At 44.2% G+C, this 21,914-nt stretch overlaps 1 protein-coding gene across 1 annotated transcript in view; it reads right to left on the bottom strand.

Annotated features, from left to right (window-relative positions):
* Positions 1-19,824, bottom strand: part of LOC113406928 (serine/threonine-protein kinase H1) — a 55,525-nt gene extending 35,701 nt beyond the window's left edge. The window contains exon 1 of the mRNA XM_026653826.1: positions 18,858-19,824. Within this exon, the coding sequence (XP_026509611.1) occupies positions 18,858-19,805 (948 nt within the window). The 5' untranslated portion in view covers positions 19,806-19,824. The remainder of the gene's footprint in view (positions 1-18,857) is intronic.
* Between the last annotated feature and the right edge of the window lie 2,090 nt (positions 19,825-21,914).

Genomic DNA, 21,914 nt, shown 5'->3' on the forward strand with positions numbered 1-21,914 from the left:
TCATGGGGGTGCTTCCAGCCCGCTGCCCTGAGCGGCTCATGGCAGGGGGCTGGCAGGGATATGCCCTGTTCCACCCCCTTCCCCCAGGCTCCGTCCCTACCTCTCTCTGCGTCCCCTACGGAGCTGTGTGCACGCTGCCGCTCTTCCCCCTCCCACTCGCTAGGGCCATCAGCTGATTGGCCAGGGACGGAGAGGAGGCGGGGCAGGAAAGCACCACGCTGGGGGAAGAAGCGGGGGAGGGGGGAAGCTTGGCTGCCACAGAAGCAAGCTTCTGCCTCCTGCCCCCGCAGGGGAGAGCAGTGGGCGGGGGGGCTGAGTGGGGCTGGGGGCCGGGACCGCGGCAGGGAGCTGCGTGCCAATCAAAATCGGCTCGCATGCCAAACATGGCATCTGTGCCGTAGGTTGCCGACCCCTGATCTAAATACAAGACAAGACACAGGAGGATACAATACCGATGGATGAGTACAAAGAAACAATGGGACAGTATTGGTCAGCATGATCAGCAGTATTCTCAGCACACTGGGGGTCTAAACTGTTGTCAAGTTCTTTGACGGTATCACAGCAAAGGACAGTTGGAAGGAGGGTAATGAGGTAGCTTTGAAGATGTTAACAGGGAGCTCCTCCCAAGTGTGAGGGGCAGCATGGGAGAAAGTATGAAGGTGCTTGTTTGAAAATTTACCAAGTGGACAATGGAGGCTGGCTGTGGCATCATGGATTGACTGGAAGGGGGAGTCAACATTTTGATAGTGAACGAGAGAGGATAGTTTGTGAAGGGCCTTGAAAGTAGGGTGACCATACATCCCGTTTTGGCCGGGACAGTCCCCTTTTTAGGCTCTGTCCTGGCTAGCCTGACTTTTTTGGCAAAAGTGGGCATTTGTTCCATTTGCTCTTGCCAACCTGATCAGTTCACAAGAGCAAACGGGACAAATGTCCAGTTTTGTCAAAAAATGGGGTGCGGAGCAATGGAGGGACAAGTGGCAATGCCAGCCCATGCAGGAGGGAAGCAGGGCTCCAGAGAGCAGTGACGCCAGCCCCAGCCTCGCACGGGAGGCAGGCAGGGCTTGGGCAAGCAGTGACGCCAGCCCCACCCGGGAAGAGGGAGGCAGAGCTTGGGGGAGCAGCTGGGGCCAGCCCCTTAGACTTGCTTCCCAGGGGACCTCACCTCCCAATTCTCTGAGTTTGCTACAGTCTGCCTGTTTGAAGTCCATTGACATTATTCTGCTGTTTTCCCTCCTACCATTCCTCAGAATCACAAACTATCATTTCATGATCACTTTCCCGCAAGCCGCCTTCCATCTTCAAATTCTCAACTAGCCGTCAGCATCAAATCCGGAATAGCTGCTCCTCTAGTCACCTTCTTCACCTCCTGTAATAAAAAGCTGTCTCCACTGCACTCCAAGACCTTGTGCTCTACGGGGCTGGGTTAAGCCAGCTCTTCTCCTGATATATCACAAAGCCATGCTCCTTCATTAGTTCCAAGAGAGCAGGAAAGCACGCAAGAAAGCCTCCACTACCATCCCCAGCTCCCGGGTGCCATGCCCTTCCACTGCCTCACTCTCCCCTCAGCAGCTGGCCAGGGAGGAATGAGCGTAAGAGCAGCTGAGACATGGAAGAACGAGGTGACTACTGGCCAAACACTTGCTTCTCTTCCCTACTCCTTTTATTAAGGCATTGGCCAGCCCTTCTGTAACTTGCCTTGCTCTCTGTGGGGCTCAGTAAGAAAAGAAACTTCCACACATAAGCTTGGATCTGCTAGGCACTACTGTAATACAAATGAATAAATAATATGGACATCTGTTAAACTCACTGCAGCCAGCACAAACAAATTTAGTCCATGAATAACTCTATTTCAGAGTGTTATGGGGCTGTAGATGATTCAGGGGACTGACCATGGATACTGACAGGGTGGAGAAACTTGCCTGGCCACTACCCAAGTGGTACTTGTTACATGGAGAAACACAACACTTTCAGTCCTCAGAGTGTCAGTATCGATGTGGCAGTGCTATGTTCACACACACAGCAAAACTATTTTGTAACCAGCGCTGTGTTCTGGACTTTCGTGTTATTGTGGCTCACCTGAGATTGTGTTCCTGAATGTAACATGCTGCAGGAAGGCAAACACCATAGCTTCTGTCCTTTATCCTCTTTTAGTTATTCCTTACCCTGCTCAAACATGTGCACGCCATGTAAGTCCCACCCCCAGCTGATGCCTGCCAACAGACATGCCAAGCTACCACGCTGCCAAACAAGCACTGTTCCAGGGACCTTCGGAAGGACACTGTATATCAAAGTGGTTTAACTCCCATGCCATCTGCTGTTAAGGAGGAGAGGGTGCTCAGCCCAGGATAAAAGCTGGTGTGATTCACAAAGCCATCAACAGTGGTGAAAACAGATGGAGAGGGCCGACATTGGTGGGCCACTTTCCCAAGTGAGAAGAAAATCTTTTTAAAAAGAAATACCAATGAGAGTAGGTTCCTTCTACCCATTAAGGAGGTTAATGCAGCCTCTGGTTTGATGTGATAATGGGAAGAGTTTAGAAAATACATTTCAGGCTTGATTTGATTTGATTTCCAGTTGCTGTTGTAAAACATTTCAGGATCCACACACTAACAGAGCCAGGCTTTCTCTGGACAAATAGGTGCCCTGTGTCTTAGCTAAGAGCTGGTGCTGGCACAGAGTTAATGAGAAACTGAATCACAGCAAGCAAAGCCTTTGTTTTATTCGGTTTAGAGAAACTTTAATGTTGATTGTCCTTCAACAGTCTGTAATTAGTACTTAATTTTATCACAGCCTATACAGAGAGAGAGCACCATGAGAAAAACAAGCCCAAGCCCCTACCCCACAGAGCTCACAAGCAAAGACAGACAGAACAGCTGACAGGGCAGCCCGCGGGAGAGAGCAGGACAGGAAGGATTCTCAAAGGAAGCCGGTTCAGTGGAGGGATTTGAAGGAGATGGATAAATGGATAAAAGGTGGCAAAGCTGAGGCAAGAGTACGGGCTATGTGAGTAATGAAGCAAGAGCGAGAGGAGGAGATGAAGGGAACTGAGAGGAAACAGGCCTGGGGGAAGGAGGAAGTGAGCAGCAAACTAGGTGGGAGTGAGATTATGTAGGGCCTCGAAGAAGAGGATGAATCTGCTGTGGTATACAAGAAGAATGCCAGGGTATGATGTGGGGTTGGGGGTGGTCAGAGGAAGCAGAGGATTTTCCAGAGGAGGCAGGGATAGATTTAGAAGGAAGGATGATAAGCAGAGACAATGGCCTCTATCTGAACTCTGCGAAACCAACAGCGACATGTATTGTATCACCATCTAAAGCCAAGCCGCTCTCTAGGTCTGAACATGAAGACAGTCACCTGCTCTATTTCAGACCAACTGACCAAATGAAATTTCTGCACAGAACTGCCGGACACCTGCCTGACAAAGGAAGAGAGTTAAGTAAAGCAGTAACCAGCCTTTCCACAATGGCTGCTCTGAAATTCAGCAGGGAACAAAGAGTAAGCAGGCTATAGGGCACATCTGGAAATACTTTAAAGTCCATTGGCTGCTCAGCTAATCATTTATAACTCACTTCCCCAATGCTGATTTCCCTGCTTATTTATCCACGGATAGAGCGCATGGCAGAAGTCTGTCCACGACACATTTTCCTGAACTTTCCTCTTCTGGGCAGAACCACTTGGAAGGTCTGTCCAGAAATGGTGCTTGGTTAACTGCACTTAAGTAGCAAACACTGTGGCTCCTGGGGTCCTAGAGCACAGCCATGACCCATCTCTTTGCTTAAGTCCCTCCTTTGGATCTGCAGCCAGCTGTCTGCCCTATGTTTCACATCAGAAAGAGAGTCCATAGCTGGGTCCGCATGCAATGTCCTCTAAAGCACAGAACGGACACATCTGCGTTTCAGTCTCCTTTACAAAGCAACTTAGGTGGGAGGCCAGTTTTCATTTGAGACAACCAAATCTGGCAGCTAAGATCTCCTTGGACAAAGGGACTTACAAAGGCTTGCTCTTCTGCTCCCCTCACCTCAGCCTTCATTACAGCTACCAGCCACAAACCCTATGAGTAGAAGTATATCAGAAAAGAGATCCAAAAAGGAACTAAGAAGTAGCATGTGTAAATTAAGCACAACTCATTCTTCATTAAAGGATGCAGCTCTTGTCCTTACTTTGCTTAGTCCAATCTAGACTGTAAACTCCTCAAGGCAGGTACCTGCTATTGTGTTAGTCTGTGAGGTCCCATGCACAACTATGGCTGTCTGTAAGTAGCTTTTCCTAACCTTGCACACAAAGCAGTGCCTAGCACATGGCAGGTTCTGCTCTCCTGAAGTTCAATAATATTAATATTGTTGATCACCTACCTTTAAAGAGAGATGTAAGTAACCACAGCACTCATGAAAATGAAAGCAGCCTTGCTCCCCCTACAGGAAGGCCAGCATCTCCAGCAAACTGGGGATGGACTTTTTCTTGTGTGCACTTTCAAAAGGCATTCGGCAGTGTAAACAGAGAAACAATGTGGAAAATTGTGGAACAATATGAAATTCCAACAAAATTAATCATTATGAAGGCATTCTACACCAACTCAAAATGCTACATTAAAATGGAAAATGGATTAAGCCATTCAGTATCAAGACAGGAGTAAGGCACAGGTGCGTCCTGTCTCCTTTTTTGTTTATGCTAGTCATCGACTATGGATTAAAACAATGCAACAGTGATACAAATGGTCTAAAATGGAACAAATCAAGGCTATTTGAGATAGACTTCATTGATGAGCGATGTTATCAGCGAAGATGCCAATGGACTACAAAAATGCACAAACCAAGTAAAAGTAGTAATGGAGAAGATAGGTTTGAGATACAATGCAAAGAAATGTAAAGTCATGTTAATGGGGACAGAAATCAAAATTAAAGAAGGGAAACTGGCGAAGGTGAACAACTTTACATATCTTGGAAGTACCATCAGCCAAGATGGTACTAGTTCCGAGGAAATAAGAAGAATCGGGAAGACAAACGCTGCATTTGGAAGACTCAAAAACATAAGGCAACTCAAAAACATCTCCCTCAAGACAAAACAATGTATACAAAGCAATTGTTATCGCCATCACAACATATAGCAGTGAGACATGGCAACTTACCAAGAAAGAGATACAAAAGTTGGATGCATTTCATCACAAATGTCTGAGAAGAATATTGGGAATAACACAGAGAGATAGGAAGACAAATGAAGAAGTCAGAAAAATGACTGGACACGGCGCCCTCTCACAAACAATCTACAAAAGAATATATCAGTGGCTGGGACATGGGCTGAGAATGGAAAAAGAACATTTACCAAATACCGCCCTTGAATGTAAGGCAGAAAACACAAGAAGAAAGAGAGGAAGACCGCGAACAACATGGAAACGAACAGTTCTGAACGACATCAAGCACCTCAACATGAAATGAGACGATTTGGAGAGAAAGGCAGTTGACAGGCAAGGATGGCAAATGCGGGTAGCCCAATATGCAGCAAAGCATGGGATGGACTAAGTCTAAGGTAAGGCACTTCAGATGCAAAGGCTATTTAGTTACTATAGGAAGGCCCAAAGCAGTCTGCAGAAAACCAGACCTAAGATTTTTTAATTCTGCGGCAGTCTGATGAAAATTCTGTGGCCAATTAAGATAAAATTACCAAATGGAGGTTTTTACTGAATTAACTATAAAAATTAATAATCAAATCAGTGCAGCAGTTCCTGTATCACTGTGATATTAATCCAGTACTGTGAATACTCCATGCACACAAAACAGTAACACAAAAAACAAAAACATTGGTTATAGCAACCTCTACCTGCTCCATTTAAGAGAGAGGACATTTATAAACCCTTGATCAGTGGCTTTCAATCTGTGGTCCGTGGACCCCCTGAGGTCTGCAGACTGTGGCTAGGATTTCCAAAGGGGTCCGCACCTTCACTCAAATTTTTTGTAGGGATCCGCAAATGAAAAGAGGTTGAAAACCACTGCCCAAGATGGAGAGGATGTCAGCCTGGGGGCTACTGTTCTGACAGCCCGAAGAACAGCAGACAGCAGGGAGCAAGAAGGATTTTGGTGTCGCTCTGCAGAACCATGGTGAATTGAATTCTTTCCTGGGTGCTGGCTGGTGAGTCTTGCCCACATGCTCAGGGTTTAACTGATCGCCATATTTGGGGTCGGGAAGGAATTTTCCTCCAGGGCAGATTGGCAGAGGCCCTGGAGGTTTTTCGCCTTCCTCTGCAGCGTGGGGCACGGGTCACTTGCTGGAGGATTCTCTGCACCTTGAGGTCTTTAAACCACCATTTGAGGACGTCAATAACTCAGGCATAGGTTAGGGATTTGTTACAGGAGCGGGTGGGTGAGTTTCTGTGGCCTGCGTTGTGCAGGAGGTCAGACTAGATGATCATAATGGTCCCTTCTGACCTTAAAGTCTATGAGCCTATGAGATTCAAATCAACATGATTCAAATAATGATTTAAATCAAAAAGCAGGAAACCTTAATTTAAATCTATTTAAACTGTGTTTTGCTTTTTAGTACATTTCTTAAAGAAAGGTTTTTAACCATGAAAACATGTTGATTGCAATTAAGTACAACCTTTACACTAAATTTGGTGCTTCTTTTCGCTAACCAGGAGGGTACCCTATATCTGTGCACATTTATTTAAGCAATTATAAAGCTTAACTTACATTTATTCAGAGTCTTAATTTTTACCTTTCTGATGATGATAGAAAATGGTGAATAATGCATTTCTTACTCACAAGATGATTAATTTTTTACTTGTGATTTGGGTCAAGCTCTAGTTGGATGGAAATTCAAATTCAATTTAAAATGCACCAAACCAGCTTTTTAAATCAAATAAAAAATATCTTAAATGTGCTGGATACATAACAAAAAAGTTTATCAAAACATGCTTTTCCTATAAAGCTAACTGATTAAACAAAGGAAGTGTAATCTGCAGTTAGTGAATTGAACTGATTGTTTCTGGTCACCATCTCCTTCAAGATTTTAGAACTAGTGGATCTCACCCTCTCACACCTTGTTTTTATTCATAGATTGGATGAGGAAAACAAGCTTTCCTGCTTTTTTGTCTCCCACTTGGTTTCTTAAATAAACTAGTCATTGAAAAGAACCGGTTGAATAAATTGAAATAGAGAAAATATTCTCTCTGCATCTGCAGAAGAGACTGCTGCTGTCAAAAGCTGGTTACGCTCTTCAACAAACTATAGTTCCAGGTTCTTAGCCAAGCAGAACCAATCCACCCAAACCATCCACCTCTCCAAAGAGAAAACCGCAGACTGGGAAAGGGAGGAGGGATAGCTCAGTGGTTTGAGCATTGGCCTGCTAAACCCAGGGTTGTGAGTTCAGTCCTTGAAGGGGCCACTTAGGGATCTGGGGCAAAATCAGTACTTGGTTCTACTAGTGAAGGCAGGGGGCTGGACTTGATGACCTTTCAAGGTCCCTTCTAGGAGATAGGATATCTCTACTAATCTATTTAAGAAACACGAGAGGGCATGGGTCAGCCACCTTGCTGGCACAATCAAGCAAACCAAACATAGCCCAAGAGGTGTTTTCAGAACAAGGCTGGGGTATGTCTACACTACAATTAGACACCCACAGCTGACTCGGGGTCTTGGGTCTTGTAGACATTCTGGCTTGGGTGCAACCTGAGCTCTGGGACCCTCCCATCTTGCAGAGTCCTAGAGCCCAGGCTCCAGCCTCGGCATCTACACTGCAATTAAACAGCCCCTTAGCCCAAGCCCAAGTCAGCTGGCATGAGACAGCCAGGGTTTTTTTAATTGCAGTGTAGACTCTGCTGGGGTCCTCCTTACAGACAGAAGGAGTTGCCCTACAAGATTCTAGTAACATACCATAGTAATGCAGCTTTTTGCGGTGGGAGGTTAGTAATTGGCTGACTTTGAACAGCTATCCCATCCCTGGGGTTAGTAGAGGAGTCTGATAGGTAGGGTGCACAGCACTGCCATGAGAAGAAGATAAGCAAAGATGTGCTGTGCTAACAGGTCCATAGGTAGACCTGCTCTGAGTCGGGTTACACAAGACAGTGCTTAGAACGCTAGGGACGCCTGGAGCCTTGGCTATGCTGAGCCTCTCCAGCCTCGCTCCCAGCCACGAAGCTGCAACGGTTGTAGCAACAGGGAAAAAATCTTACTGCAGACCCAGCCTAATAGGAGGGGCAGTCAAAGAGTACCGAACAAGCAAGATCCCGAACCATACAAAAAAAACTGAGAGCAGAGCAGGCCAGCAGGGAGGGTTCTGACAGGAGGGAGCCATCACACTAATGCCTCTGGTGGAATAAATGAGCCAGGAAAGCAAACTGGAGGGTACAGTGCTTGTGTTTCAAATTGTATGAATGAGTCACCACAGAGAGAGAAGGGCAAAGATCCCAAATGCAGCGCAATTCACACCACCAGTTTTTCCTTTCTAGATGTGCAACGTCAAAGACGACTCATCTTCCCCCTAGACAATCTATTCCACCCACCCAGAACACAACTACAGAAGAGGAAATTAAACTGGAATTTTATAACCTATGAAATACAAACTTTTAAGCTCCCAGCAGCCTATGTACGTTGCCTGCATCTGTACTGCCTTTTCTAAGGACTCCACCATTAGACCATGATTAGGAGAGGAATCTCACTGCGCTATGCAAACATCTCCCCAGAGTTGAGAATGCTACAGGTTTGCAGTTTCTCTTCCTCCTCTGCACCTCTGGGGATGCTGGAAGTGTGTGCTGTGGTTTTTTTATTTTTAAAACATGCCTAAAGAAATTAAACCTGTGTGAGCTAATAGAGCACTGGATTGATTTCTGCCTCTCAGTCTCATTTAAAGCCACACTGCCCCCAATCAACAAGCCAAAGACCACACTAGAGTAGAGTTTTCTGTTCCATCACTGGGGAACTGTCCCTATGCAACCACAGACATGTGAGCGGGCCTGCTGGTGTGGTGTGGCATTCCTGCTCCAGGCACACATTGCAAGTGATGATCTATCACCAGCTTGCCTACACTCAGTCAGGCGCAGCTCTTTAAAATGGGGGATACTGCACTCTCCCTTCCAGGCAGGATAGATAAAAGTAGATTCAAAAAAAGAAAGAAAAAACGTGGATATTTTTATTTAAATTGGATTTTATCAATTTAAATTAAATACATTTTTTTTTAAATAGACCTCTTTAAAATTAAATTTGAAGTTATGAAAACCTATGTTAAGGCCTAGACTTACTATAATTATAAAAATCATTTGAATTAGATAATATTCAAGCAGCACGTTTGCTGCTGAAGTTTGAAAGAAAGTCCTACCACTGAACTGGTGGAACTTCAGTTTGAGTGACATATGCTAGAGGTCTCATGCTGACAGTACTAAAACATTCTTGGAATTTCTTAACATTAGAGATGACAATTCCCTAACTCAACAAGTGTTGCATCCAACATGAGGGAATTCTAAATTAGACCTGGTCTTGACAGATACAAAGGAACTGACCACAGAACTAAAAATGAATGGTAACTTAGGTACAAGTGATCATGACTTGATCACAGTTATAGTGTGCAAACAGAATAAAGTCCACAACAGTGATATATATACCAGGGTGCTTTAATGGGGCAATTTCACAAAGCAGAAAACAGTATGAACTTAGTCAGATGAGAGGAAGAATTGATTCAGGAAAATGAGAATGATAATTGGGAATTGGTTAAGAACACTTTACTAGATCCCCAAAAAAGCAATAATTGAAGAAGGCCATACTGGTTAAAAAATAGACCTGGTTTAGAGGGGAAGCAAAGGCAACTATCAAATATATATAACAAATGTACGAAAGGGGAAGTTGCTAGTAATTATTATAAATCAGAAGCAGGGAATTGTAGAAAATTTATAAGGGAAGCAAAGAAACACAAGGAGAAAGCTATGGACAGGAGAGTTAAGGACAATAAAGGGGGGAGGTGTTAGGGATATTAGGAATAAAAAGAATCCTTACAATGGTATTGGTCCATTACTAGATTAAATGGTAGAATTATCAATAATAATGCAGAAAAGGTAGAAGTATTCAATAAATATAATCCTTCTGTATTAGGCGGGAAAAAAACAGATGATGTAGTTATATGATAACACTCTTTCATTCCACTAGTATCTCAGGAGGCTGCAACACAACAGCTACTAAAGTTAGACATCTTTAAATCAGCAGGTCCAGATAACTTGCATCTGAGAGTTTTAAAAGAGCTGGTTGAGGAGTTTGCTGCACTGTTCATGCTAATTTTCAATAAGTCTTGAAACGCTGGGGAAGTTCCAGAAGACTGGAAGAAAGTTACTATTTTGCCAATATTTCAAAGGGTAAATGGGATGACCTGTGTAATTATAGGCCTGTCAGTCTGACATTGATCCTTGTCAAGATAATGGAGCGGTTGATACAGGACTTGCTTAATAAAGAATTAAAGAAGGGTAATATAATGAATGCCTATCAACATGGGTTTATGGAAAATATATCCTGCCAAACTACCTTGATACCTTTTTTGATGATATTACACATTTAGTTGATAAAGTTTATATTGTTAATGTAATATATTTAGACTTCTGTAAGGCGTTTCACTTGGTACCACATGACATTGATTACAAAACTAGACAGGTATCAAATTAACATGGCCCACATCAAATGGATTGAAAGCTGGCTAACGGACAGGTCTCAAAATGTAACTAAGTGGGGAATCATCCTCAAGCGGATGAGTTACTAGTGGAGTTCCTCGGGAATCAGTTCTTGGCCCTGCACTCGTTAACATTTTTATTCATGACCTGGAAAACACAAAATCACCACTGGTAAAATTTGCAGAGGACACACAAATTGGGGGAGTGGTAAATAATGAAGAGAACAGGTCACTGATACAGAGAGATCTGGATCGTTTGGTAAAGTGGGTGCAAGCAAACAATATGGATTTTAATAGGGCTAAATGTAAATGAACAAATCTAGGAACAAAGAATGTAGGCAGTACTTACACAATAGGGGACTCTACCCTGGGAAGCAGTGACTCTGAAAAGACTTGGGGGTCATGGTGAATAGTCAGCTGAACATGAGCTCCCAGTGTGATGCTGTAGCATGGTTGCATGAATAGGAGAATCTCAAGTGGGAGCAGAGAGGTTATTTTACCTCCATTTAGCACTGGTGTGACTGCTGCTGGAATACGGTGTCCAGTTCCAGTGTCCGAAATTCAAGAAGGATGTTAATATATTGAAGAGGGTTCAGAGAAGAGCCACAAGAATGATTAAAGAATTAGAAAACCTGCCTTACAATGATAGATTGAGCTCTTTGAGTCTATTTAGCGTAACAAAGAGAAGGGAGCAAATAGTTAATAATGGGCTCTTTAATCTAGCAGAGAAAGGTCTAATACAATGGTTCTCAAACTTCTGTACAGCTGACCCCTTTCACATAGCAAGCCTCTGAGTGTGATGACCCCCCCCCTCCCCCCCCCGCTTATAAACTAAAAACACTTTTATATATTTAACACCATTATAAATGCTGGCGACAAAGCGGGGTTTGGGGTGGAGACTGACAGCTCGCAACCCCCTGAGGGGTCCCAACCCCCAGTTTGAGAACTCCTGGTCTAATACAACCAATGGCTGAAGTTGAAGCTAGACAAATTCAGACTGGAAATAAGGTGTCGATTTTTAACAGTGAGTAATTAATTAACCATTGGAACAACTTACTAAGAGTTGTGGTGGATTCTCCATCACAGACAATTTTTAAATCAAGACTGGAGGTTTTTCTAAGAGATCTGATCTAAGAATTATTAGTGGGAAGTTCTATGGCCTGTGTTATACAGGAGGCCAGACTAGATGATCAGAATGGTCCCCTCTGACCTTGAAATCTATGAAGAACAGGAAACACAGCTTAACACAGAACTGAGGACTTTTCAATTCAAGTAACACTTTGCCCTTCTCTAGAACCACTCCTGCAAGGCTCTCAGAGCACTTTACAAACCACTATTCAGAAACCCTCACTCAGTTTTATGCCCATATTTTTGTATTTTTTTTAACTGCTGTTAAGTTTGTGTGTAAATGAACCCAGCACATCAGATAGAAAAGTAAACAGCACAATTGAAATAAGTAAAATAATTGATGGGTGAGAAAACTGAGGCATACAGCAGTTAAGTGTTTGCCCAAGATCTGAGAGAGTCAGTGTCAGAGCCAGGAGTCCTACTTCCAGGTCCTGGTCTATGCAGTAGATGACACGTTCTTTCTTATGCTGCAAGTGTCCTGGGCAGTTGAACACTACTGGGGAGGTCAGTACAACATCATAAAAGGCCACATTTGGAACAGCATAGTTCTGATTTCATCTCAGGGGATGCTGGTGACTTGAGCTTCACTCTTCTGGTTTAGGTCATCACCACAGAAACCCGGGATGAAATTCTAGCCCTGTACCAAACTGCCTGTTCTTTACTCCACATAGAGATCCTCAAGTCTGTCAAACCACTGGGCATATTTCACATGTCTTCTGGTTAGTCAGCAAGACCAACCTAATAAGGCAAATGGAGACAGGTTGAGTGTTTAATGGGCAGCCTGTACCAATCCAGCTTTAATGGGCTCAATAACTCTTATTCAGAGACTTGGCATTATTAGAGAAGCTTGCCAAGCTACTTTTCCCAAGGCCTCTCTCATCTCCAAGCCTTACTCTTCCCATCACTCCAAACAGTTTAGGAGCTGTCAAAGGAGCCTGGAGTGATAATTAGAGTAGTGATGTCAGTAGTACCTGAATGAGCTATTATGGGAAACCTCTACTATTGATCTGCTAATAGCCTCTTCAAACAGATCCCACCGCTTCAGGAATAGAGCTCCACTGGTAAGTAGCTCTCTCTCAGACAGCAACTCCATTAGCTGGGTGTCAGACCATTTCTTGTCAAGAAAATGGAAATACTTCATAGGCCAGCATGCATTCTGGCTTTTATTCCTCTCTCGATATGGCTTTGTGTTCTCTGCCTGGAATCTGAGCCCAGCCACATCTCAGAAAGTGGATCTCAACCTTTTCTCATTCTCACCAAACCCATGCTTTTGCCACAGTCAACAAAATTCTACTGCAATCAGGGTGGATTGATTTATATCAAAGTGATCTAAGTCACAGATTTAAATCAGCAAGTAGAAACTTTGATTTAAATCACTGATTTTAATCTTGTTTTGCATTTGTACTTTTTAGTTATTTATTTTAAAGCAATGTTGATTCTCATTGGCTGGTAACCATTAAAACATGATTTGCAACAAAATATAGCCTATATACTAAATTTGGTGCAACTTTTTGCTAACCTGGAGGATATGCTGTAGTGATACACGTTTATTTAAGAAATTATATAGCTTATTTGACTTAATTTTTACATTTTGTATTATGCTAGAAAATAGTAAATGAGGCATTTCTTTCTTACTAGACGAAGACTGGTTTTTTTACTTGTGATTTTGTCACACTATATTTGAAGTCAGTTAAAAGGCACAAAAACAGCATTTTAAAAACGAATAAAAGTGTGCTGATACACAAGAAGAAAGTACCAAAAAGTTTATCAAAACATGTTTGCATTTAAAATCAATTGATTTATTAAATAAAAAAAAGTATTATCTGTAGTTAGTGATTGTCTCCTTCAAGATTTTCAAACTGGTAGATCTCATCCTTTCACACCTTGTTTTCCAGTCGATGAATAAACAAGTTTTTCTGCTTTTTCAACTACAATTGGTTTCATACCTTTGAACAAACTAGTCAATAAACTGAACTAGTTGAATAAACTGAAATTAAGAAAATATTTTCTCAGCACTTGCAGAAAAGATTACCACTGTGAAAAGCTGGTTTAGTACATCAATAAATTCTGATTCCAGGTGCTTAGCCAGTGACTTCCACCAGTTCAGTGATTTGACTTTCTTTAAGATTTGGCAGCAAGCATGTATTGCTTCATATTTTTTAATTTAATTTATTTTAATAGATTATAAACATAGGCCTTAACACAGGTTGTCATAACTTCAAATAATTTTAAAGTAAACCTAAAAGTGCATTTAAGTTATATTTTAAAAAAAAAAATCAAATTTAAATCAGAAAAATCCAATTAAAAAAAATCATCGATTTTTATCCACCTGACTGGATTGTGGTTAGGATGCAGCTCCCTCCTCTCCCCCAAACATCCCTCATCACTGACACCTGTCTTTCCTGCACAGCTCCAGCTGTAAACTCCTGGCAAACACCCATACAGATCTCTCTTCAGAGTTCCCCTCTTGGGGAAATGCACCCTCATTTCAGAGTCTCGAAGTCGGAATTGAGAAAAAACTGGTTGCTCCTGTCTAGTCCATCCCTGCATTCTCTGCCTAAGGCAGATTGCTCCCTACAATACATTCTCAAAAGTTTTGTCCAATCTAGTTTTAAATATACCAAGCAATGGGGCTCCCGTCCCTCCCCCTGGGAGGCTGGGGCACAGCCTGACAAATCTCACCAGCAGGCTCATTTCTGAGATTTTTCTTCCTTATACCGGGAGAAGAGGAAAAGAAAATCAGTTCTCTACGAATATCAGGAAAGCGGGAGCATTTACCTCCCCACAGGATGCCTGACACTTGGAAAGAATCCAGGAAGCCTTTGGAAACCTGCCAGGCTCCTCTGAACATTTGGCCCACTTTCCCTCCACCTAGAAATCATTCCCTTGCCCTGTGCAGCACACTGCTACCTCAGTGCCAATGTACAGCAGCATTAGAGTCTATCTGTAATTCGGGGACAGAGGCTTGCTTAATCTTGTAAATCAGAGCTTTCATTTTCATTGGCTCTACAAGAACAGAAGCCAGCTGGGCAACATACACAGGAAACTAACTAAGCCATACCACACTCCTTCACACAGTAAAGGGGCATAGCTTTCCAGAACAAACTCCCCCCAAAAAATCACAAAGCAATCATGGACTATGCATTCCCCCAACTGTGTCATTCTTGGCAGGATGGCTCTAGTAATGTGCTTCAAATTTGCCAGGACAGTGAGTTAGAGAAAGTATCACAGGATCTCTGATGACCACAAAAGGTCAGAATCTTGGCTTTAGGTCTCATCTGCAACATGGTACCCCTGAAAGCCCAGTGCCTTCCTCCATGCTGGCAGACGGTTCTTCTAGTAGTGACTCAGAGGAAAGAGTACCACTTACCAATGACAATTCCATCAGCACGTCCTTGGAGGCTGCCTATGCAAGTTCTGATTCACCTTGGCAAGATCTGATCAGATCACAGCACCAGGTGATATGGCTGCTGCAGGTCAGTTTAGGAAGATCACAGCTTGACAGGATAAAAGGTTATTTTTGGCGCGTGGGCCTGTCTTACACACGCTTACATCTTCCAAAGCGTCCTTAGGGAGAATGACTTATGTTTCTACAGCACCTTTTATTCTGAAGGAGCCCAAAACGTTTTACAATCTGAGCTATACATTAGGAGACTCATTCCATCCATCACTGAAATGCCAACACCCCCCTCACATTTCTAAAAATGCCAGAACAATTGAGATGATGTGCTGTTTTTCAGACATTGTTATTTTACTGTCACTCCACAACTCCCTGCTTCAGAAACTTAGTCCATGTGTTAGCACCGGTTCCTTTCCCACTCGGTTCCTCTTCACAAAGTTATGCTATTAGGGCAGTCTGAGCTGGGAGTACTCAGAAAGGAAGTGGTAATTCAAACAGGGATGTAGGCAGTGAGACTGCCTCCAAATCTGGGTGCCCTCATCCCGCTATAACCGTGGGATAAGGAGTGACATAGATTCAAAGACAAAATGCCAAGCCAAGTTGAGAAACCATCAAGTCCTCAGGACCTAACGTCTAGGGGCTAGATCTATAAAGGTGACTTAGACTCAGTGCTGCAATATCCGCCAATTAGTGGAATCCACAGCCCCAAGTTAGGTGCCCGTGCTCCTATGCAATGCCTGGGGAGAATGGCATGCCTAAAAACGGACTTCACAGAGGTCAGGACGCTGAGTGGGGAGACACTTAAGCTAGTCAGCAGGAAATGCCGAGGAGAAGGGGTGGGGCCTCAAAGGGAGCTAGGCACCGAACTCTGGGCTGGAGGGAGGCACCTATCTCTGCTTGGGATTCATAGCCACGAACCCACTCCTGTGGCACCAAAGCCAGGCTAGCCCTTTTTAAAAGGAAAAGAACAAGGTGATGGTGGTGTCCTCCTTATAACCAATAGCTAGGGCACTCACCCAGCATGTGGGAGACCCGGGTTCAAATTGCCCCTCTGCCAGATTCAGAACAGGGACTTGAAGCCAGGTCTCTCCCTTCCCAGGTGAGTGCCCTAACCCTGGGCTATAAGGTATTGTGGGGTGGGTGTCGCACTCTCACCTGCTGAAGCTGTTCCACTCTGCTGAGCCAGAAAGTGAGAGAATGACTATCACCTACTGGCTAGTACACTCTTAGGAGACCAGGTTCCAGTCTCTGTTCCAAGAAATATTTGATACCAAGTGGAACAGCTTCAATGGGAGAGATTGCGACATTCACCCCAGAATGCCCCTGGGATGATGATTTGGGGACCCTGTCTGTACAACTTGTGAATTCTGGTTGACATCATGACGTTATTTTGAGATGATCATGAACATGCTGTATCATGGAAAGCCTCAGTATGTGTATCCAGCATGAGCTGGCGGGGTTGGGTCATGTCTTCCCCAGACCAGGGACAATGGAGAATACTTAACGTTAACAAAGGTGCTGTGCACAGCCAATAGATATGCTAAGGGAATTTGCTCAAGGTGGGGAAAAAAAGACACTTCCTCTCTCTGAAGGGAGGTGGGAAAATAGAGTAGTAGAAAGTTACCAAACACAGGACAGAAGAGCCAGGATACTGGTAAAGGGGTACACAAACAGACTCACAGTCACCCAGGGGAACTTGGGGTGCAGCACACAGGAAGTCTGAGCAGGAGGAAGGAAGGGATCAGACCGACCAAGGGCAAATGAAGCAAAGTGACCTAGGGCGAGATGACTCCATGTTCTAAGCCTAGCCATGCAATGCAGTAGGACGACTCTGGACAACCCAAGGGACTCTAACCGCAACCCAAATAATATTCTGGAATGGTAAGGAAACTGAGGCAGGGAAATGCACGTTGGGTTATTTTTGTACAGATCTGTGTATCTCTCATGATTAAGTAAAGCGCATTAGTGTGTAAGAAGCCAGTGCAAAGTGTGTGATTTATATGATTTACACTTATCAGGTACCCCCCGAGAGAGAGTTAAACTAACCCAGAAGGCTCACATTTTTGACGGGATACTGGGAGAAAGGGTGTAAGCTATGGGGAGCCTGAAGGGTCAGCACTATGCCCACAGACTACGTACACCATGAGATCTGAGCTCTCAGCTCATAGGCACATCTCTCAGTCTGCAGAGGTGCTAGGAAAGGGACCGTGAGTGGGCTCTGTTCAGACTCTGACGTCTTAAACCACCTAGGAGCCTAGGCTTGGGTAACTTCACAGCAGTCTAGTGAGAGCCCGACCAGATCTGTGACAATCCTATAGTTCAGTGGTTAAAGCACTCACCTGTGTGTCGGGAAAGTTGGGTTCAAGTCCCTGCTCTGAATACAGGAGAGTGGGGATTTGAACTGCGGTCTTGCACAGCCTGGGTGAGCTCTAACCACTGTGCTACTGGATAAAGACAGCAACATCACCTCTTGCTCCTCAACTGTGTTGTGTGTGCTCTAAAGCAGCTTCTGAGCCCACCTACCAAATCAGGCCCCTCAGAGAAGATGGGGGCAGAATGCCCTGTTTGAGGATTCCACAGAGGCTCAGACATAAAGAAGAGGTCCAGCAGCTCAGCAATGTCAGGACTACACTCACCAGCTGAAACTTATGCACCTAGGGCCTTTCGATGCCTCCAGTGTTAGGTGGCAGCTGCGTGGGGTTTTAAGGATCCCAGTTTTGAACCTAAGCATCTAACGTGGCAATTAGGCACCCAAAGGCCTTTGTGGCTCCAACCAGAGGTGACCAGCTGTAACTAAAGACTGCGTGAGAACTCTAGGAATTTCAGGAGTCAAGTCTTTCAAGACAAATATGTAGTTTGTATCGGAAACAAAAAGCCGACAGGTGCATGCTACATCTTGTTTATCCTCTTAAGCCAGAGGATGGTGAGTGTAAAAGAAGTGAGGTACCAAATCTAATGGAGCCCAGCACTAAACCAACCGTTAAAGTCGTAACACGGTTCTAGGATAAAATTTCCAAAGGCTCCTAAATCATTTAGGTGCTTAAGTCCCATTTTCAAAAATGACTAAGGAGACTCTGTTTCAGTGACAGCCAATAGGACTTAAGTTCCTAAGTCATTCTTGAAAAGGAACTTCTGAAAATTTTACCCTGGTCTTGTTTCCATCACAAAATAAGAATTCTACTGTCCAAAATTAGCATAACACATTTTGGGTCACGTCACCCAAACCCAGATACCAATCAGCGTCCTAATCAGTTAATGTTCTTCCTGTGCTGTCTTAGGGGGGGTGGAAGGCTGTTTTGCTTTGTTTTTAAAAAGAACTCTCTGTTCCTCAGTGGAATCAAACCTGAATGGCAGAGAGAATCCCCTGCAGAACAGGAGGGATTTTAATAGGTCAGGAATGCAGACCTCTGCCAATTCCTAAAAAGAACCAGCACTGAACTACCCTGTGTAAGATTCCCAGCCTTGAATTCACCTATGGCTAATCCAGAACAGCTCAGACAGTTGTGGCACAAAAATCTGACCTGAGCCTGTTAAAGAAGTCACCTTATGGACCACGTACTGAACATGGCAAAGGGAAACCCCTTTCAAGACAGCCACCTTGATCTGCCTATGATCACAGGGCTCCCATCACAGCACTGATGGTCCAGACTCTGTCTGGAGTCCCCCTTGGTTCGACCTTTGCCACACTCACCTCCCCTGAGTAACTGTACTTTCCTTTCAGGATCTGCCGGTACAAGCGGGTTCGGTTGTCATCCTCAAAGGGCATAGTTCCACTCAGGAGGATGTACGAGATCACACCCAGTGCCCACATGTCCACAGAATTGGTGTAGGGTTTCCTGACCAGGATTTCTGGGGCGATATACTCTGGTGTCCCACAGGTGGTTTTCATTAGGCAGTCATCTCCCTTCTTCCGAGCACTTGCTAGCCCAAAGTCTGTGATCATGATTTTAGAATCCGTTCCAGGATGGTAATACAGCAAATTCTCTGGTTTTAAGTCCCGGTGCGTGATGCCCAGTGTATGTAAGTACTTTACCCCATCCAACACCATCTGCAGCACTCGGGTAGCATCTCTCTCAGTAAAGGAGCCTTTGGCAATGATTCTATCAAACAGTTCCCCTCCGGTGGCCAACTCCATCACCATGTAGACTCGCTCCTGGGTCTCAAACACCTCAATGAGCTGGATGATGTTTGTGTGCCGAACCCGTCGCAACACACAGAGCTCTGATTCGCACACTTCCCTCCCTTCCCGGTACTTGGTCTCTATCATCTTGATTGCATAGGGCTGCTTGGAAGCCTTATGTTCCACCCGCACAACACGACTAAAGCTGCCTCGGCCAATCAGGGCTTTGATGTCATACTTGGCGGTCACTCTGGGGTCAAATTTGGCACGGTACTTAGCCACCTTGTTCTTGCGGGGCTCAGGCTGCTCCATGTAGTTAGGTGGGTGGCCACTGGAATAGGGGTTGGTGTGACGAGGAGGCGAGGGGGAGCCAGCTTTGATAGCAGCTCCACCATCATCCTTGATGAAGTGCTTGTACACGTCATTTTTATGACCAGTGTAAGGCTCAACCTTTTTAACCAGATCTAACTGAACGTCCGTGGGGGGCTCGGGAAGCACTTTGCTTGTCCCACAGCCCATCACTGAATGGTGCTAATCACCCATCAAGGCATTTTCCCAGGGTGACATCAGCAGCAACCGCATCTGGGACAACTCCCACATTCGAACCTTTCAAAAAACAGAGAGAAGAGAGCTAAGAAGTAGGAATTAGAGTAATGAAGATTTATAACATCAAACATCATGTAAGCGACCCCTGGCTCAAGATGCAGCTGTAGATGAAGGATACAGCCACACTAGTAAATGAGGTGGGTCTTACCATGCATTAGCTAACATGGTAAAATCACTGTGTGCACAAGGCAGTTATACATTAAACACATTAGCAGGCCAAAGCAAGCCCTAGAGGAGACCCCCAACTGGGGTTAGAAGAGAGACCCCCGTGGGTCAGCTAGTACATTTCCTAGCATTATGGTAGGCCTGAGCAGAGTATCCCTAATATGACAGTATCCTCTCAGAGAGGCAAGGTGGGTGAGGTCATATCCTTCATTGGACCAACATGAATTGGTGAAAGAGAGATGCTTTCCAGCTACACACAGCTCTTCTTCGGACCTGAAGAATAAAAGATATCACCTCACCCACCTGGTCTCTCTAATATCCTGGGACTAACATGGCTACACTGCAACAACAATGGAAGGTAGCCTCTTTTGTGCAGCTTAGGCTTTTGTAAGGCACCCATCACCCTACTTTCTGGGCATTATTTGTAACCTCAAATCTCTGAGTACAGGAATGCCACAGCCTCCCTTGGAAGCTCTCTCTTACTGAACTCTTCCTAAACTTTCCCCTCAGATTTAACTGGGAAACTGTATCTTAAGTCTGTTACTTCTCACTCTGTCCTCGCTGATTAGTGATAGCTGATACCTGTCCTCTATATAACACCACTCTACCAGTAGGTCATTGTCTCTATGCAGTCATCTTTTCTCCATGCCAAGATCCCTTGAATATTCCCAACAGCTCTTATTTTCCAAATCTTTGATCACTTTAGCTGGTTTCCTCTGAACTTTCTCCGATATGCTTGTTTTTGTTTTTGTTTTAAATTGCTGCCCAGATCTGAATACAGCCCTCCAGCTAAGGCATGAGCATCGTTGTATGGAGTGGAAGAAATCCCATGCTTCTTTCAGATGTGATATTCTATTAAAGTAAATGTGGTTCAACAATTACCTACTCTCGGCTACACCTGCCCAGCCATTATCCCCTATTCTATAACAGCGCATTTGATTATCCCTTCTGTACCTCCACTGTTTTCTTCCCTTAGTAGAATCTCCTGGGATTCATTTCAGCCCACTTCACTCATTTACCCAGGCCAATATCATCTGTTTCTGTCCTCCCAGGTATTGGTGATCCCTTTCAGCTTTGTATCAGATTAAAGGATGGTAAGTGCATTGACTGCTTCAACCTCCAAGGCTTCAACTAATATACTGAATAGTACCAGACCTAGAACGACCCCTATGGAAAACCCATGATATCTCCTAATGTATCACTGACCTATTCATCATTACTCTGAGCTCTGATTTTTAAGCACTTGTGTAGCCATTTTAGAAGACAGAGCCAATGAGAAATGTTTTCTGTGGAGCACGTGGTATTATTCACTTTTGTCATTAGTCTCTCATATGGAGTCTCAATCACAAATGCTGATGGGATGTTGTGTGTAGGATTCCAGCCTCACCTGTACCCAACTGGCACAATGAGTTGCTGTTCAGAAGGTGCAACCTCTACACTGCAGGTGCAGGACCATTTACAAAATGATTTAGGTCTTTTACACACACACAAAAATCACTTCCCTATGTAGTAAACACACACACAAGAACATGGATCAACTGGGAAAGAGACAAGGGTGTTGCCTTGTATTAGATTTTTGACTGGCTCACTCAGGGGAAGTGAATTCTGAATAGGTTTCCTGCAAACATGGAAGATGATGTTTCCATGTACGTAACCAGAGCTCTAACACAATTACATTGCACATTGCCTGTGTAGAGTAGACAGAAGTGTGCAGTCTTATGCTGGGAACTATGAATCTGTGAATGTGGCTAAGTAGGTGAGTCCTTAAAAAGCTGATTTGAAAACAAGAGCAAAATGAGTTTGTACCCTGTTTTGTGATATACAGAGAAGACCTAAAAGATCTCCACCCTCAAATAA

This window comes from Terrapene carolina, unplaced genomic scaffold, assembly GCF_002925995.2.
Source record: "Terrapene carolina triunguis isolate 2854851 unplaced genomic scaffold, T_m_triunguis-2.0 Scaffold165, whole genome shotgun sequence".
NCBI lineage: Eukaryota > Metazoa > Chordata > Testudines > Emydidae > Terrapene > Terrapene triunguis.